The following is a 16750-nucleotide window of genomic DNA, read 5'->3' on the forward strand; positions in this document are numbered from 1 at the left end:
TAAACAGAGCTTTGGTAAATCAAACAACCTCAGATGCTGGAGATCTGAAACAAGCAAAAAGAAATTGCTGGTGAAACTTGGGTCTGTCAGCATCTGCGGGTGGAAAACCGGGATAATGTTTTAAGTCCAATGACCCTCCTTCAGAATGGAACAGAGTTAAACCAAGCCGTTGATTCTCACAAGGCTGGTAAGCTTAAAGCAGTCATGTTATTAGATGAAGCAACATCAAAAGTGAGAACTTTTTAATCGATTTTCAAGAGTTTATATTGTAAATACATTCGTTCACTGAAACATTTTAGTCATGCTCATTCATTTAACCTGTTTTAAAAATTGAGTAGTCTACCAAACCACTTCAAGGGTATAGAAATTGATACAAAAGTAAAATACTATGAATGCTGGAAATCTGAAATAAAAGCAGGAAATGATGAAATATTTAAAAAACTAAAACCTAAATGGTTTACTACTGTCATTTTAGGAAAGGGACATCTGCTGTCCTTGCCTGGTCTGGGCTACATATGACTGTAAACCCTACATATGACTACTAACTGCCCTCTAGGTGGTTAAGTGCAGGCAGTAGATGTTGGCATAACCAGTGAAGCTCAATTCCTGTGAACAATGTTTCAAGAAAGAAATGGAGCAGGCCTGACTGCATCTTAAATAAAGAAACAGAGTTAACATTTTAGATATAATGGGATCTGCAGATGCTGGATAATCCAAGATAACAAAATGTGGAGCTGAATGAACACAGCAAGCCAAGCAGCATCTTAGCTCCTAAGATGCTTCTTGGCCTGCTATGTTCATCCAGCTCCACACTTTGTTATCTCTAACATTTTAGGTGTGTGACCCTTCATCGTAACTGGGAAAAGTTGGAAATGTAATAAATTTTGAGCATGGGAAATGATGGTGGGAAGGAAAACAAAAAGGAATGCTTGTAACATGAAGGGCAGGAGAAATTAAATAACACACAGTTTCACAGTACAAGGTCAAAGGACAGGTAATGGGACAAATAGAGGAACATCAGTTGTAATAATGGTAGGTGTGGATTAACAAAAATGTTGGTGTTGTATTACTAAATAAATAAAAAAGTGGGAAGAAAAAAAAAGCAATGGGGCCAGAAGTTATGATCTAATATTGAACCCAGGAAGATTTGAAGTGCCACTGTAATAAACATTATTGGAACACTGGCAGGCTAATATCAGAGGTTATGGTGGAAGCAAGGTGGAGAATTAAAATTACAGCTGACTGGAGCGCTGGGTTACACTTGCTGACTGGACAGGAGCTTCCCACAAAGCAGTCACAAAGCTGCATTTAATCTCCCCAGTACAGATTGTGAGCAGTCTGTTGAGCATTCTAAATACAAAACAGTACACGTTAACCTCTGTTCACCTGGACGGAGCATTAGAGATCTGGAAAAGGGAAAAAGTAAAGGGCAATGGTTATACCTCGTGTATTTGCATAGAAAAGGATTTGTGGATTAGTTGAAGAACTGAACAAAAACCTGATTTACAGCATCCGCAGTTCTTTCGGAACAAAAACAAAGTTGCTGGAAAAGCTCAGCAGGTCTGGCAGCATTTGTGAAGGAAAAAACAGAGTTAACGTTTCGAATCCAGTGACCCCTCCTCGGAACAGAGTTGATAACAACTGAACAGGTTGGCAGGAAGGGAATAGTCCCCAGAACACTGAAGGGCGGAAGGGAAAAAGTACAGAGATGACAGTAATGGTGGAAGAAGACCATTGAATAAAGAGACTGGGGAGATAGAAAATGAGTGTAGGCAGAACACTGTTGTGGTTCTGGAAAGGAGGAAAGGGTAACAATAAGCATGAGAAGTAGACTGGGCGCGATCAATAATTCTGTAGCCTATGATTGTAGGAGAATGCTTGATTGACAGAAAAGGAAGACATTAGAAGCACTTGAATTAAGCATGCTTTTCATTCATTCATGCTAATATAACCCTGATTCCACAGTTAAGATTACTTCAATTTATTTTCTTTTTCTTTTCATGTAACTGACCTTTAGACGCAGACACGTTACCGTCTTTTAAGATATAGCTGGACAGGTACATGGATGGGCAGGGAGCAAATGGACACAGACCATTAGAAAATAGATGACAGGTTAGACAGGGGATCTTGATCGGCGCAGGCTTGGAGGGCCGAAGGGTCTGTTCCTGTGCTGTAGGTTTCTTTGTTTCTTTGTTTAAAACATGGGTTTTTTTAATGAGCTCTCAAAATGTCAGGAGTAAGAGAGTTTTGAAAATCTGGTGCATACTGACAGAAATTCAGCTCTTGTTATCTGATGATGGACTAAAATTGACTATGACTACGGTGAAGCCACATGGTATTGACATGCCTACCTGGGTGAACTGTGCTAATAGATCACAGCAGTAGAGATCTAAATAGTGGAAATACTGTTATTGTTCTGCTTCTCTTAGATCAAATTTAATCCAAGATACTTTTTTTCGTATTTTATTACAAGTTCCATTGGCAGAGGCCACTGTTGAAGTGTACTCCCTTCTGGGCAGTAAATTCTCCAGGAAATGGCAAGATTTGTATTATAAAAAATGTTTCCAGTTTTAAGAAATTCAACATTGACTTAGGTTATTGCTCAGCAAGATGTATTAGAACACCATTTTAAACTCATTTTGGTGAGCCCTGAAACTACATAATTCAGTTTCAAATGTATCATAAAATAATAACAATAATACAGGCCCGGAGATCTGCTGTTGTATAGGACAATCTGGCCTTTAGCTGGTCTAAAACTGCCTAGGACTGATGGCTTCGTGTCCAGCACTTTGAACAGTAATCCATTTAGCAGGAGCTGTCATTGTTCCTTTTCTTGTTTGCAGCAATCTCAATATGACTAAAGTGCAAAAGATTGCATGATTTCCCTATTTTGTTCTCACCACACCCCCAGTCCCTCCATACCCTTAAACCCTGGCAGGGTTCTCCTTCAGAGCAGCACAACCAAGGATGACATGAAGTCACGAAGAAGGGTCACTCAACTTGAAATGCTGACTCTGAGCTCTCTCCACAGATGCTGCCAGACCTGCTAAGCTTTTCTAGCAATCTCTATTTTTGTTTCTGATTTGCAGCATCTGCAGTTCTTTTGAATTTGATTTGACATAGTCATGTTGTGGTTGTACAGGACATTGGTGAGGCCTCTTCTGGGATGCTGTGTCCGGTTCTGGTCACCCAGTTATAGGAAGGATATTATTAAGCTGGAGAGTGTTCAGAAAAGATTTACCAGGATACTACCAGGTGTGAAAATCTGGGTTATAATGAAAAGTTGGATAGGCTGGGATTTCTTTCCTTCACAGATGCTGCCAAGATGCTGGGACTTCTTTCACTGAAGCATAGGAAGTTTAGAGGTGACCTTATAGAATAATGAGGAATATGGATAGAGTTAATGTTAGTTGTCTTTTCCCTTGGATGAGGAATTTCAAGACTAGAGGGCACATTTCTAAGGTGAGAAGAAAGACCTTTAAAGAAGACATGAAGAGCAAATGTTTTACGCAGAGGGCAGTTTGTGTGTGGAATGAACTTTTGAGGAAGTGATGGATGCAGGCACAGGTATAACGTTTAAAAGACATTTAGATAAATACATGAATAGGAAAGATTTAGAGGGATATGGGCCAGAAACAGGCAAGTGGGACTAGTTTAGTTTGGGATTACGTTCAGCATGGAGTGTTTGGACAGAAGGGTGTTTCCAGCTATATGTTCCTGTGGCAGCATAGTACCAATAAACATCCCAAATGTCTACAGTTTTAGTGATCTCCAATACAGTCCATCCTTTTTAGTCAACATATTTGACTGATAGAAACCTTATATTGATGTGAACAATTTTACAAGCACGTCTCCTTATTGCATTTGCTAATTGTTGGTGTAATTTTTTTCCCATTGTGGTATTTTCCTGATTTTTTTTTTTAATTTCAATCAGTTTTGTTCAAAGAAGTTTAATATGCACACGGAACTAGAGGAGGCCATTCAGCCGTTCGAGCCTGCTCTATGATTCAATAAAATCATGACTGATCTGATTTTAACCTCAACCCTACATTCCTGCATATCCCTGATAATATTACAGTCCCTTGGTAACCAAAGTAAGAAATGACAAGGCATTCAAATTTGCAAAAGGCTTTGAGTTAATTCAGGAGAAACTGGTTCTAATGAATGCTGTGACAGCAGCTTGTAAGCCTAAGCGTAAGCTCATCACCAAAATTAAAGGAAAGGTTAAGAAATTTTATTCTTTTTAATTAACACTGAGCTTTATCAGGAATGTCAGTGCTGGAACTAAAACCTGTAATAACTGTTGGAGTTGAAAAGTAAAACTTCAAAGGTTACGGGAAAATAGCAGAGGGGTGGAAAAACCTAGATTGCAAGTGATCGGCTGTCTCCTACAGTAAAGAAAATTCAATATTCAGGGCAAGTAATAGTTCAATCATGCATTTACTTGATTTCTTGCTCATAAGTAAGCCATTGCTTTACCTGTATTGGTGAAAATGTAATTAAATGTTAAGGTCTATCCGCAGGATGAATTAAAATGGAATAGTTGAGTGAGAATGGTTGTATTTCTGTAGAATCCCATCCTTTGCCATAATGTCCTAATATCTGGTGCTGGGCTGATAACTTTGGTATTGATGAGTTTTTGAGCAAATGCTGGGTATTTGTTTCTCTGCATGGAACCGTGTTTCGTTATTTTTCTAAAATTCATTATTATTCAAAGCCCTTTAAATAGCAGTGAAGATCTACTATTTGGCTGTTGTGATCTGGTTCAAGGTGCAGCTGGTAAAACTGCACATGTAACTTAAAAATTTAGATGTGAGAGGACCAGTTAGATCCACAATAAAGAAATGCAATAAATTAATTACACATTGTTTCTTTGTAGCAGATACATGCACAAATCCATATTTTGTCAAGGCTGACTGCAAATACTGAATTGTTCATTAATTTGTATGTAGGGAAATGGTTGAGCAGCTGGAGGGTCACATTGTTGATCTGATGTTTCAGGTCAAAGAACAAGTCCATATTCTGCTTCAAATATACAACAAAATTAAGTCACTTGTTCAAAAGTTCATAAGAACTATACCATCTCTCTTGACAATAATTTTATGAAACAGCTGCGTGACTGTGAGTCAGAAATATTTCTTTAAGTTAGAGGGACGAGTCAGGCATGTATAAACCTGCACCAGAGGAAACGTAATTTGTTTCCCTAAGGAGAGAATGACGATAGTTAGTTATCACTTTCTCTTAGTTACAAAGCTCAAAATTTCCAGAGGGTGAAAATAGCAGAATATTCCACTGTAATGCGATTGTACTGAGCATAGCCACTGCCTTTTAAACATCCGTAACAGCTGTCTGAATTACTAGTATTCAGCCTTGGAGGTAGAAACTTCAGTTCATTGTCACCTAGTATAGTTCACTGAATGCACGTTGTTCCATTTAATTCATGTTTCCCTGTATCACCCTGTGCATGTTATGAATTATGACCAAAATCCAAATGCATTCATTTCAAAAACAAAAAGCAAGCATCTTCCCCCAAACCCTGAGGATTAGAGTTCAGCTTCCTGCATTACTTAGTAACTTGTTTATGAAATGATTCCAATTTGGTTACATTAACACAAGGTAGTAAGTGTTTCCTAGACAGTTATTGTCCGTATCTAGCTTTTGATTTTTGTTAATTCACTCCTGGAAAAGTATTTTTCTTTCCATAATGATTGTTAACCTTAGTTCTTCCCCATTTGCTTGGGAATGTAATTAAATATTGATTAAATCCTTGAAAATTTGTAGACTATCGGTTTTTCAACATGTCCTGATTAAAATAATCTGACAAAGCAAACTCGAAATGCACTTGAAGTCAATAGAAGAATGTCCAGATTTCCTGGACAGGGAATTGTAATATATAAGCATGCGTCTCAGACAGATACTGACAAAACAAAACAGTTTATGGCTTGGAGCTGGATTTGTTTCAGTTTGAAAGAGTGCAAGTTACTTTTAAAGACCCTCAGTGGTCTGTACACCCTGCCATGCTCAGTCAGCTAATCAAGTAGTTTCCAAAGTTAGTCTTAATTTATAACAGACTGGTTCTTCTCCTTGTTGGAGACAGTTCTAGTAGCACTCAACTATTTTCATGTATTGAAAAGCAGATTATGAATTTATCCCTTACTGTATAGTGAACTTATTTCAATAGTTATCAAGTCTAGTTAAGTCCTAAAATCTATTCTTCTCTTTAAATAAAGTATTTACTATTATGTGGTTCAGGAAATGGTTAAATGTGGTATTAAGTTACCAAACTGGGATAGCAGCAGGGGTTCGTGGCTAGTTCTGATTTTTCTATGAATCTGTGATGAATTATTTTTCTTCACTTGGCACAGAGTTTCAGAGCAGAGAGGCCTTGAAAAGGGATTCTCATTAAACAAAAGCACCTCCACTAGTGGGATAGAGAGAAAAAAAGTTTCATAGCTTTCAAAAGACATGTCCATTTATAAATTGTTAATACACTGAAGTGACGGATTTTACAGAGGAAGAAATTATGATGGGATGAATATGATGCAAACTTTAAACTTTTTATATCACAATAACCTCTCTGATGAAGGGTCTAGGCCCGAAACGTCAGCTTTTGTGCTCCTGAGATGCTGCTGGGCCTGCTGTGTTCATCCAGCCTCACATTTTATTATCAACCATATTTTTTTTCTGTTCAAATGTTAATTGCCCACAAATGCATGACTAAATTTGCTGGATTGGTCAGTTGATTGACGATGGTTTATTTTCTACAGGTGAAACAGCAGGAAGGCATCAAGTCCCTACATCTCCTCCAGCATCAGAAAACAGCAGCACTGCCCATAGCATTGGTAGCACACAAAGCACTCCCTGTTCGAGCAGCAGTACGGCCTAACCCGAGGAGAAATAATTGTGAGGAAATGGAATATAGAGGCGAGGTTCAAAGTGGCTAATTGTTGATGTTAGTATCCTGAAGATAAAATGAAGATCTTCAGTTATCTTTGGAAGCTGAGATGTATTTTCATGGCAAGAAATCATCTAAGTTGCTTTATACTTTAGATAAACTGACTTCACTCGAGTGTATAACACTATATGTGACAAAACTACTAATTACCCTGAGTTGGGAACTTGCTAACGATTTATGGGTTCCTCATGTGAAATCTGTACCAGAATTTTTCTTAGTGCTGCTTTGTTTGTAGAATGCAGCTGTTTAATTTTTTCTGGGATTTATGTAAACACCAGCAACCTGCTGAGTGTAGGAATGACAATACCATGCACTAATTAATAAAAATCCAAAACACACAATTTTCATGAACAGAAGCATTTTCGATACAAAGCACAATTAAACAGATTCCAGAGAAACATTGTAAATAAATGTAGACAAAAAAGCACCAACTAGCCCCAGTTATGATTTCGTGCAAGCAATGGCACCAGATTTCCAAAAACGTTAACAGCTTTTAAGGTTATCCTGCTTTTAGTGAAAACGAACAAAAAGTTAGTGATGACCAAATCAAGTTTTCTGCTGCTCTTCTCAATGACTTGGACATTTTTTGTTTGAAGATGTAAATTGATTATTCAGCAGCAGTTATTATTTTAAGACACAAATGGGACATTTTAAACACGCTCTGAATTCCTTTTCTGGCGTTATTTGTATGTATTTTCAAAAACAGGTGTTCATCAGTGAGACTGACTCAGAGTTGTCCCATATCATGAATGTTCAATTTTGTGCAGCTCAGCAAACTGTGTTCTTCACGGTACTGAATATTGCATATTGTACAGTTGAATGTATTTTACTTCCTGAAATAATAATGTATTCCTGTATATAAACATTTAAGAACTCTCTGCAGAGTACAGAGTATTTTAGTAACGTGTAAGCTATATTTTTGTGGTATTTTGAATTTTTGTGCCAGTGTTCTAAGGGCAAAATCAGTGATCCATGCTACCTGTGGGGAGTTAAAGTCATTATGAGCCCAGATTGGATAATCTGAGACAGCTACAGTGTGGTCGACCAATCTCTGTTCTGCACTCTCTATTGAAAGTAGTCTTTCCACTCGTGCTGCAGGATTGCTGAATTTACTCTTTCTTCTTAAAATTACATAAATTAAGTTCATTTATCTACAAATGTGTATTAATTTTGCTAACTGTGAATTTTCATTGAATTTTATTACGTACTTTTGCTACTTTGCCTTCAGCTTTTTACTCATTCCCCTCAGAAGCTCTGTTTGAGTAATAGAAAATAATTTGTTTAATCAGAGTCAATTTTATTGAAAGTGATTGCCACTAAGGGCATTTTAAGGTAACGTGGCTGAGTGGTCCGGTCTGATTAGAAGGCACTGCTGCCAAAGCCCTTCAGTGACACCTTTGGGTCAACAAGTGGCAGTTCTGATTTAATTGGTGGAAGTGTGCTGTGTTTCATGGGGCTCTTGGGGAACAGTGATAGTGTCTCTCCTGAGTCAGAAGATCCAGGTTCAGGTCCTACATGCCCTAGAGGTATGTTTAAACTGGTTGATCAAAATAAACAACTACAGGCAGCATCTGACTCCTTTTTAAAAAAAAGTTTGTTGCCATGAAGTCTATAATTTTAGCTTCTTTTCTGGCCCTATTGACAACTGATCATACCACACCAAATGTGTGCACTTTCCTAAGGCAGGTAACTGAGGTCAAATGTGATTAGAGGTAGGCTCAAAGGTGTGGCTGCAGAGGTGATTTTAAATTTAATTAAATTGTAACTTTAATTTTAAAGAAATAAGACCAGAATAGTATGCTTAAACTGTAGAAAACCTGTTGTGTATTCATCATTTGTTGATGTTACATATCAAAGAAGATCAAGTGACAAAGTGATCAATGCTCTTAGACACAGATCCTACTAAGCAACTAATTTTTATTCCCTTATTCAGTTCATTTCTATGAATGAGCAATTTAGCACTTTAATTCTCCTTAATTTTCCACACACCGGAACAATTTCTCTATTAAACCCATGCTAGCCAATTGAATAAAGGGTGTAAAGTATTAAGAAACATGACTCATATATATTACTAATTCTTTTCTCTAACCTACATAGTAAAGTAACTGCTGGTATGTCCTACTGACAACTTTCTAAAATTTCAGGTTTCTGATAGCTTGATGTTTGGTGATAATTACAGTTAACACTTTTTTTGGGCAGCTGTTACTGTAATACTTTGCTTTCTCACCTGTTCTGCAAATTGATTGGCAAAATATCCTACAGGACTTTTTTTTTCTTATCATATAAATTTAAAATATTTATGAGTTAGACTGACTGCCTCAAAAGTAGTGACATTATGCCTTTCACATTATGGTTTCACAGTTCATGTTAACCTCATTTTTAAGTTGCATGTAAAATCTTTTGTATAATAGAATTATTTGCATGTACAGTATATCAAAATGCATTTTTGCCCTGACAGCATAATGATGCATAAAGAAAATCATTGAATGTAGTGCTTTACAACACAGTTTTGTTTTGGTCTTCTGCTTTCTCACTCTGCCAGTGGTCAAGAATGCCAGTGATTCTAACCATTGTGTAAGAAAGATTTCTGAGACAATTGATAGCATTTGGATTATCTTAAACATTATGGTAGGTTCACTCTGATTTAGTGTGAACTTGGCAGCTCTGTACTTATAAATTTCGGAGGGTATATACCTTCTGCAACTTTGGATGTTTGTATTATATATTACTATTCGATAAACAATTCATTTAAGATTGTAAATTTTCTGTTCTTAATACTTTGTTCAGCTTTATCTTTAAAATATATCTACCTCACCATTTTGCTAAATGAACAAAGCCTGTCCTGCTGGTTGTCCCATTTGACTTTTGTGAGTAATTGCAGGTGGTGTCTGTACCTACTTAATAGGATTCTGTAATCTGTCCATGTCTATTTTTCATATGCTGTTGTAAAGGGATTTGTTGTAAATTTTTCCAAAAAACGTATGACCTTTTGTTATACCAAATGATTATGTAAAAATAAAGGTATATATCAATTAATAGAATTTGCAAATTGTTTTCATAAAATAAACAAAATACTAGGGATAAGAAAGATGTAAAAAATGAGAAGAGTAAAAACGATAAATTTGTATATTGCTACTTCCTACCACATTTGACATCGTGACTACAATTTATGTCAATACTGATGGGAAAGGCTATTTTACACAGCTTTGCTGTTCTATCCAGAAGAACTCCCATCACAGTATCAAACTGTTCCTTAAATGATTCCTAAGAAACTTGCCTGTATTTGTGACAGAAGAAAGTAGTCATTTTTTTGTGGAGACTGTCTTGATATTCAAATCAAATAGTGATTACACTAATGTTGTATCATTCAAATGAGAGAAATAAGAACAGCCTTTAGTTGATCATTGTTATCCTGTTTACAGCCCCCACACATCCTTGTTATACTGTATTTAGGGACCATACAAATTCACGTTGTTGTAGCAGGCATTTCAGTATGATAAGGTGCATTGTTTCCTTTTATGTTATCAAATTGGCGAAAGCTATTGTAAAAAAGATTGAGTAGAGCCCAGGGGCATCTCTACAGGGAGGAAGTAAAACTGGAAAAGAGTCCCTGTGAGTTGCTGTCAAGAACCTTCCAACAGATGGTCATAGCATGTTGGCAGAGAACTGTAAGCAAATTTCCTTCCTGCCCTCTGTGAAGAATGCAATGCATGGTAAAGAGCCACAGAAGGAGAACAGGGAATAAAATAGTGTAACGTTTTAGGAACATTATGTATAGCTTCTTTGTTAATGAGGAGTCATTAAAAGTCTGGACATGAAGTACTTCCATATACTGAGCAATAGTGTATAATAAATAGTAAAGCCAACTCATAAAATATCAGCCATTTGCCTTCCTCAAAAACAGCATGTTTGAGTAATTAAGCGCAGACCTAACCATTTTGGCACCTGAATATTTTTAATAAATTTTCAGCACATTAAAGCACTGTGACGAGACATTACAGTGACTTGGTATGTAGCAGCAGACTGTGCCATGGATTCTGTGATCCACATGAACCTTTCAGTTACACAAATGAGGTGCTGCTTGTCCCAAGGGAATTTAATGTAGTCTATGTAGCACCAATCTGAAAGAGCACTTTGAGAATAAGTTTTAAGCCACTTGTAAATGTGCAGGTGTGAAATTATTCTGTATCATCAAAGCAAGGCTTGCAGTTGATAAGACGATTTCACCCCCCACCTCCCTTCAAAACTAGGCAAAATTTTTACTTTCTATCACCTTGAAAAATAGTGCCAATTTTTTTTATTCACACGAAGTGAGAATGAGCAGAATATTGTGGATCATGTGGGGAATGGCTTGTCAATTGATAAAATATTACACAATTGGCAGAAATTAGATCCTCCATGTCAAGAAAAGTTGGTTTTGCAACCAAGTTTTGAATAACGAGACAAGAATCTCACTAGTGAGCAAACAAAAGGACTGTTTGCATATATCTAATCTCTTCTTCCTTCGCATGTGTTTTCCTATTTTCCCCATTTATGGTAAGGAAACCAGACAGCTCTGATTGCTGACATAACAGCTAGAGTGGACATCTGGTGAACCCAGCTTGCCATGTGCTTCTCTAGGCCTCCACCTTGGACAACAGTCATCAACATCTCAAGGCAAGCACTATGGACAGAGATTGCTTGGCACTTTGTCCAGAGGTTGGCATCAGACCTGTAGCAGTCTTGCTACATCTACAACCAATTTACAATCCAATTCCAAAATTAATGCTGTACTTGGGAGCACACCGGTCTTTTTGCCCTTGGTCCACTCAGTCAGGACCTAAATGTTTACATTGCTATCAGTCAAGACAAACAGAAGTACAGACACAAAGCCCAGCACCTTGTCATGATTGTCAGCAGAGATCAGTCAAGAAATAGACACGGTGGTTCACAGTGCCAGGGACTTGGGTTCAGTTCCAGCCTTGTAAGATGTTCTGTGTGGAGTTTGCACATTCTGCCCTGCAGTCCAAAGCTGTGCAGGTTCAATGGATTGGCCTTGCTAAATTGCCCACAGAGTCCAAGGATGTGCTCTTTGGAGGGATGGTGTGAACTCAATGGGCTGAATGGCCTGCTCCCTCACTGTTGGGATTCTGTGATATGAAGTTGCTTATGGCACTGTGCCATGTTACTGTCAAAGGTGATCATTTGGTGGGCCACAATTAATCCTGGGGCACAGCTCAATGAAAATCAAAGGGGTTTATCAGGGTCTGCTGCTGTGAAAGGAGAGTTGGGGAAGTCAATTCTGAGGATTGGAAGCAGCATGTTGGGCCACAGAGGGAACTACGATTGCAACGAGGAAGGTGAACATCTCAACATACAAGAATGGGGATAGACAGTAGTGCATTGTAGGAGATAGATTACCGCAGGGATTGGAGATTCACTGATGGTCTTAGTCATTCTGGCTTCAAAAGAGGGACAGTGCAGCACAAAGGTCCTCAGGGAGTAATGTTGGAAGCTTAAATCATAACTCAAAGAGAAACACTGAAATGGATTCTGGAAATGAGAAACAAAAACAAAAATTGCTTGAAGACTCAGCAGATCTTTCATCATTGGTGGAGAGAAACCATTGTTAATGTTTCTGGTCCAGTGACCCTTCAGAACTGACTGCAGCTAGGTTGGTGTTTAGCAGATGATGGGGTGGGGAAGTGGTAAGAGTAAATAATAGGCGGAGATAGCCCAGAGAGAGGAGAAAATAGCTGGACAGACAAAGGACTGAAATAACTGCAGATGCTAGAAATCAGAAACAAACAGAAATTGCTGGTAAAACTCAGTAGGTCTGATAGCATCTGTAACAAGAAAGCCGAATATTTTGGGTCCAGTGATCCTCCTTCAGAAAACTGGTTAGAAAGGCAAAGGAATTGGTAAAGGTCAGCCTGGGAGAACGAATAACAGCTAAAATGGACTTTAGTAGCTAACAACATAAGGACATGGGAGAAGGTGCCTTAAGCCCTAAAATATTTGAATTCAATATTGAGTCCTGAAAGATCCAAGGTGCCCAAATGGAAAATGAGATGCTGTTTTTCTAGCTTCCTCTGTGCTTCTCTTGACCACTGCAGCAAGCCTGAGACAGATTTTGGCCGTAGAACACAGTGGTATGCTGAAGTGGCAGGCAATTGGAACTCAGGGTCATTTTTGTCGACATTTTCTGTGCCAAACAACGTGCAGGTGAAGAAGTCACATACAGAAGGTCCCCTCAGGATGTGCCGGAAGACCAGAGTCTATAGTCTATCATGCCCCATTAGCGAGGCACAGTGTTGCCGCAGACTGAGGATGTTCCAGGGCATCATCACAGAACTGTGCCAACTGCTGGAGCAGAATCTGTGATCTGAAGGAGCAGCTGGCCATCCTATTGGGCAGATCGACAAGGAGACAGCCACATTAAACTTTTGTGGAACCAGCTGCTTCTGTGGATCCACTGGGGACCTGTGTGGGATCTTGCAACACTCAACCCACAAGTATATGAGGTTGTTACTGATGCAATTTGTGTCAGATCTAACCACTTTACTGTGAGGATGTCAGTGCTGCAACCTGTGTGTGTAGGCTTCACCAGTATACAGTCGGTTCTGCTATAACGCATGTTTTGTGAATGCGAATTGGCTACAACGCGATTGACAAATAGGGGAAAACGATTTCTAAAACACAAACTTATGCTGGCTATAACGTGATAACATCAGTGCGTGATCGAGGGCCTGTCGACATCACGTGATCATTTCACAGGCTTTGCCATGAATACATACAATGTCAGCACCGATAGAGTCTCTATGCAGGCACCATGTGATCATTTTGCGAGCTGTGAGAGGTACAGTACAATCTCCTGTAGTACAACATCAAGTCATCTTGACATTTTTTCAAGGGGCAGTGTTAAATTTATTTTTATTTCATTATTAGATATGAATTAAACATTTATTCAAATTGTGCTGTCCTTTGTGTTAGGCTTTTGAGAGATATATTTAGTGGTCTGCCCCAACCCCATTTTTCCCATTGGCCACATTATTTCTATAGTGCAATTTCCTATAACGTGATGTCGCACAGGAACACAACTGTCCTGTTATAGCAGAACCGACTGCACTTGGTTTCCACAGGTGAACAGTGCTGTAGTGTACACATGTCACACAGAGCATCAGATCATAACATGGCTGACTTCATCAACAGGAAAGGGTTCCATTCCATCAATGAACATGTGATCCATGACCACCACCTTAGAAGACTGGGCATGGTTCCTGAGCAGCTGACATGAGGCCTCTATTCTTGCGAATTCTCATATTCATGCTTCATGTTTAAGGTTGGATTCCTTAAAAGGATGGTTACGGGGAAATAAGGACTACCTTCTACAATCATGGCTGATGAATCTATTGGCAACTCCTGATTGTGGCTGAGAGTGCCCCACTCTTCCACCAGGGGTGTAGTGGACCAGGCAATCATTATCGCAGAGATGAGGTTCTGATGGGATGTCTTGCAGTACAAATACTGTGTGCTGCTCAATCCTAGCATGCCATGCTCTCCACAGTTGGAGCAGTCAAAAAGGGAATGTGATGGATGCTGAAGAGGTAGGAGAGCAGCAACAGTCTTCTGAGAAGAAAGATTATGCAGGAGGAACAACACACAATGCATGACAGAATGCTGTAGTGTTGGATGCAAAAACCAGGCAGGACGTTTTTTTTAGTTTATTCACGGTACAAGGACATCATTGGCTAGACCAGCATTTATTGCCCAGAGGGCAGTTAAGAATCAACTACATTGCTGTGGGTCTGGAGTCACATGTATGCCAGACCAGGTAGCATGGCAGTTTCCTTCCTTAAGGGCCAGGAGTGAACCAGATGGGTTTTCCCTGACAATCAACAATGGATGCATGCACTTTTAATTCCACATTGTTTCTATTGGATTCAAACTACAACATCTGCCATCAAACGTTGAACCCATCTCCAGACATTACCTAGATCTCTGGAAGAACAGTTCAGCAATGAGACCAGTAGGCCATCACTTCCCCAATCCTAGATAACTCGTAACTTCATCACAACCACTGGTTAGACCACTTTTGGATTACTGCATTCAGTTCTGGTCTCCTTGCTATGGGAAAGCTGTTGTTAAACTTGAAAGGATTCAGATACGATTTATGAGGATGTTGTCAGGGTTGGAGACTTTGATTATAGGTGGAGGCTGAATAAGCTGGGGCTTTTCTACCTGCAGCATTGGAGGCTGAGGGGTGACCTTATTGAGATTTATACAATCATGAGTGGCTTGGATAGGATGAATAGCAAAGGTCTTTTCCCGAGGGTGTCCAAAACTAAATGGCATAGGTTTCAGGTGAAGGGGAAAGATTTAAAAGGGACCTGAGGGGTAATCATGTAGAACATGGTGCATGCATGGAACAAACTGCCAGGGCAAATAGAACATTACAGTGCAGAACAGGCCCTTCGGCCGTCGATGTTGCACCGACATGTGAACTAATCTAAGTCCCTCCGCCTACACTATCCCATCATCATCCATATGTAAATGTTGGAAGCTGGGACAATGAAAACATTTAAAAGGCACTTGGATGGGTATATGAACAGGAAGGTTTCAGAGGGCCATGGGCCAAATGCTGACAAATGGGACTAGATTTATTTAGGATATCTGGCCGGTGAGGACGAGTTAGACTGAAGGGTCTGTTTCTGTGCTGTATGACTCTGACTCCATGACACTTGGTTCCAGTAGGTGTGATCTGGGTGCAATGAATGACACATTGACTGTAAATTTGTGGCTGATCAAAAGGAAAAGCCCTGTCTGTTCCCCAAAGAAAATACTTCTTGTTTTATCCTCACTTTTGCTGTTACTGAATAAAAATGAAGATTTTCAATTATTTCAACCAATACGTGATGCTTCCACATTGAACAATGAGAAAAGATTGTGCAATGTTGACATTATTGAGAGACTGGCGCTCCTTTAGGTTCTAAGATGGGAAGGCACAAAGGATGGGTTACCTATTTAGCTTTGTTCTTATTGTTGAGGTATACAATGGCTGTCATTCAGAAAGATGATGGTGTAAACTAGCTATACATTTACGAATGCAAACTTGTATTTGCAATGAAATGTCAGCCGTGCCAGCGATGTGCCCTCAGAAGTGTTTATTTGTTTTGTACATGCATTGTGAAGGGCAGCTCCTGGCTGGCAGGGCTTGGCATCCTGCACAGCTGGGCTTTAATAATGGTGCCAGCAATTCCGAGAAGTTCCAGCAGCGATTACATCTCTCACTGCTGACCGAATGACAGTGTGAACGAGGCACCATGGAGATATGGTGCATACATAAGGAGGTGAGCTACAGAGAATGGCCTAAGAATACTCACTCTCGTTCACAGAGAGAAACCCTCCATAAAACCCACTAAAGTTGAGATAGCCAATTCCTGATAAAATGCAGTCCTGTAAGACTAAGATGCAAGTAGGATGGCACAGTGGCTAGCACTGCTGCCTGACAGCGCCAAGGACCCGGGTTCAATTCCATGCTCGGGCGACTGTCTGTGTGGAGTTTGCACATTCTTCCGGTGTCTGCATGGGTTTGCTCCGGTTTCCCCTCTCAATCCAAAGATGTGCAGGCTAGGTGGATTGGCCATGCTAAATAGCCTGTAGTGTTCAGTGATTTGTAGATTAGGTGGGTTATAAGGGGATTGATTTGGGTGGGTGCTCTGAGGGTCAGTGTGGACTTGTTGGGCTGAAGGGCCTGTTTCCACACTGTAGGGATTCTATGATTCTATGAAGTCTCCAAATAAGAGTCTGAGACAT

The 16750-nt window shown here is 39.4% G+C and overlaps 1 protein-coding gene across 4 annotated transcripts in view; it reads left to right on the top strand.

Moving 5' to 3' along the window:
• Positions 1 to 9965, top strand: part of tgfbr3 (transforming growth factor, beta receptor III) — a 193169-nt gene extending 183204 nt beyond the window's left edge. For all 4 annotated transcript variants that reach the window (XM_048539072.2, XM_048539074.2, XM_048539073.2 and 1 more), the window contains one exon: positions 6768 to 9965. In XM_048539072.2, the coding sequence (XP_048395029.1) occupies positions 6768 to 6886 (119 nt within the window). In that variant the 3' untranslated portion in view covers positions 6887 to 9965. The remainder of the gene's footprint in view (positions 1 to 6767) is intronic.
• Positions 9966 to 16750: the final 6785 nt, after the last annotated feature.

Source organism: Stegostoma tigrinum, chromosome 8, assembly GCF_030684315.1.
Source record: "Stegostoma tigrinum isolate sSteTig4 chromosome 8, sSteTig4.hap1, whole genome shotgun sequence".
Classification (NCBI taxonomy): domain Eukaryota; kingdom Metazoa; phylum Chordata; class Chondrichthyes; order Orectolobiformes; family Stegostomatidae; genus Stegostoma; species Stegostoma tigrinum.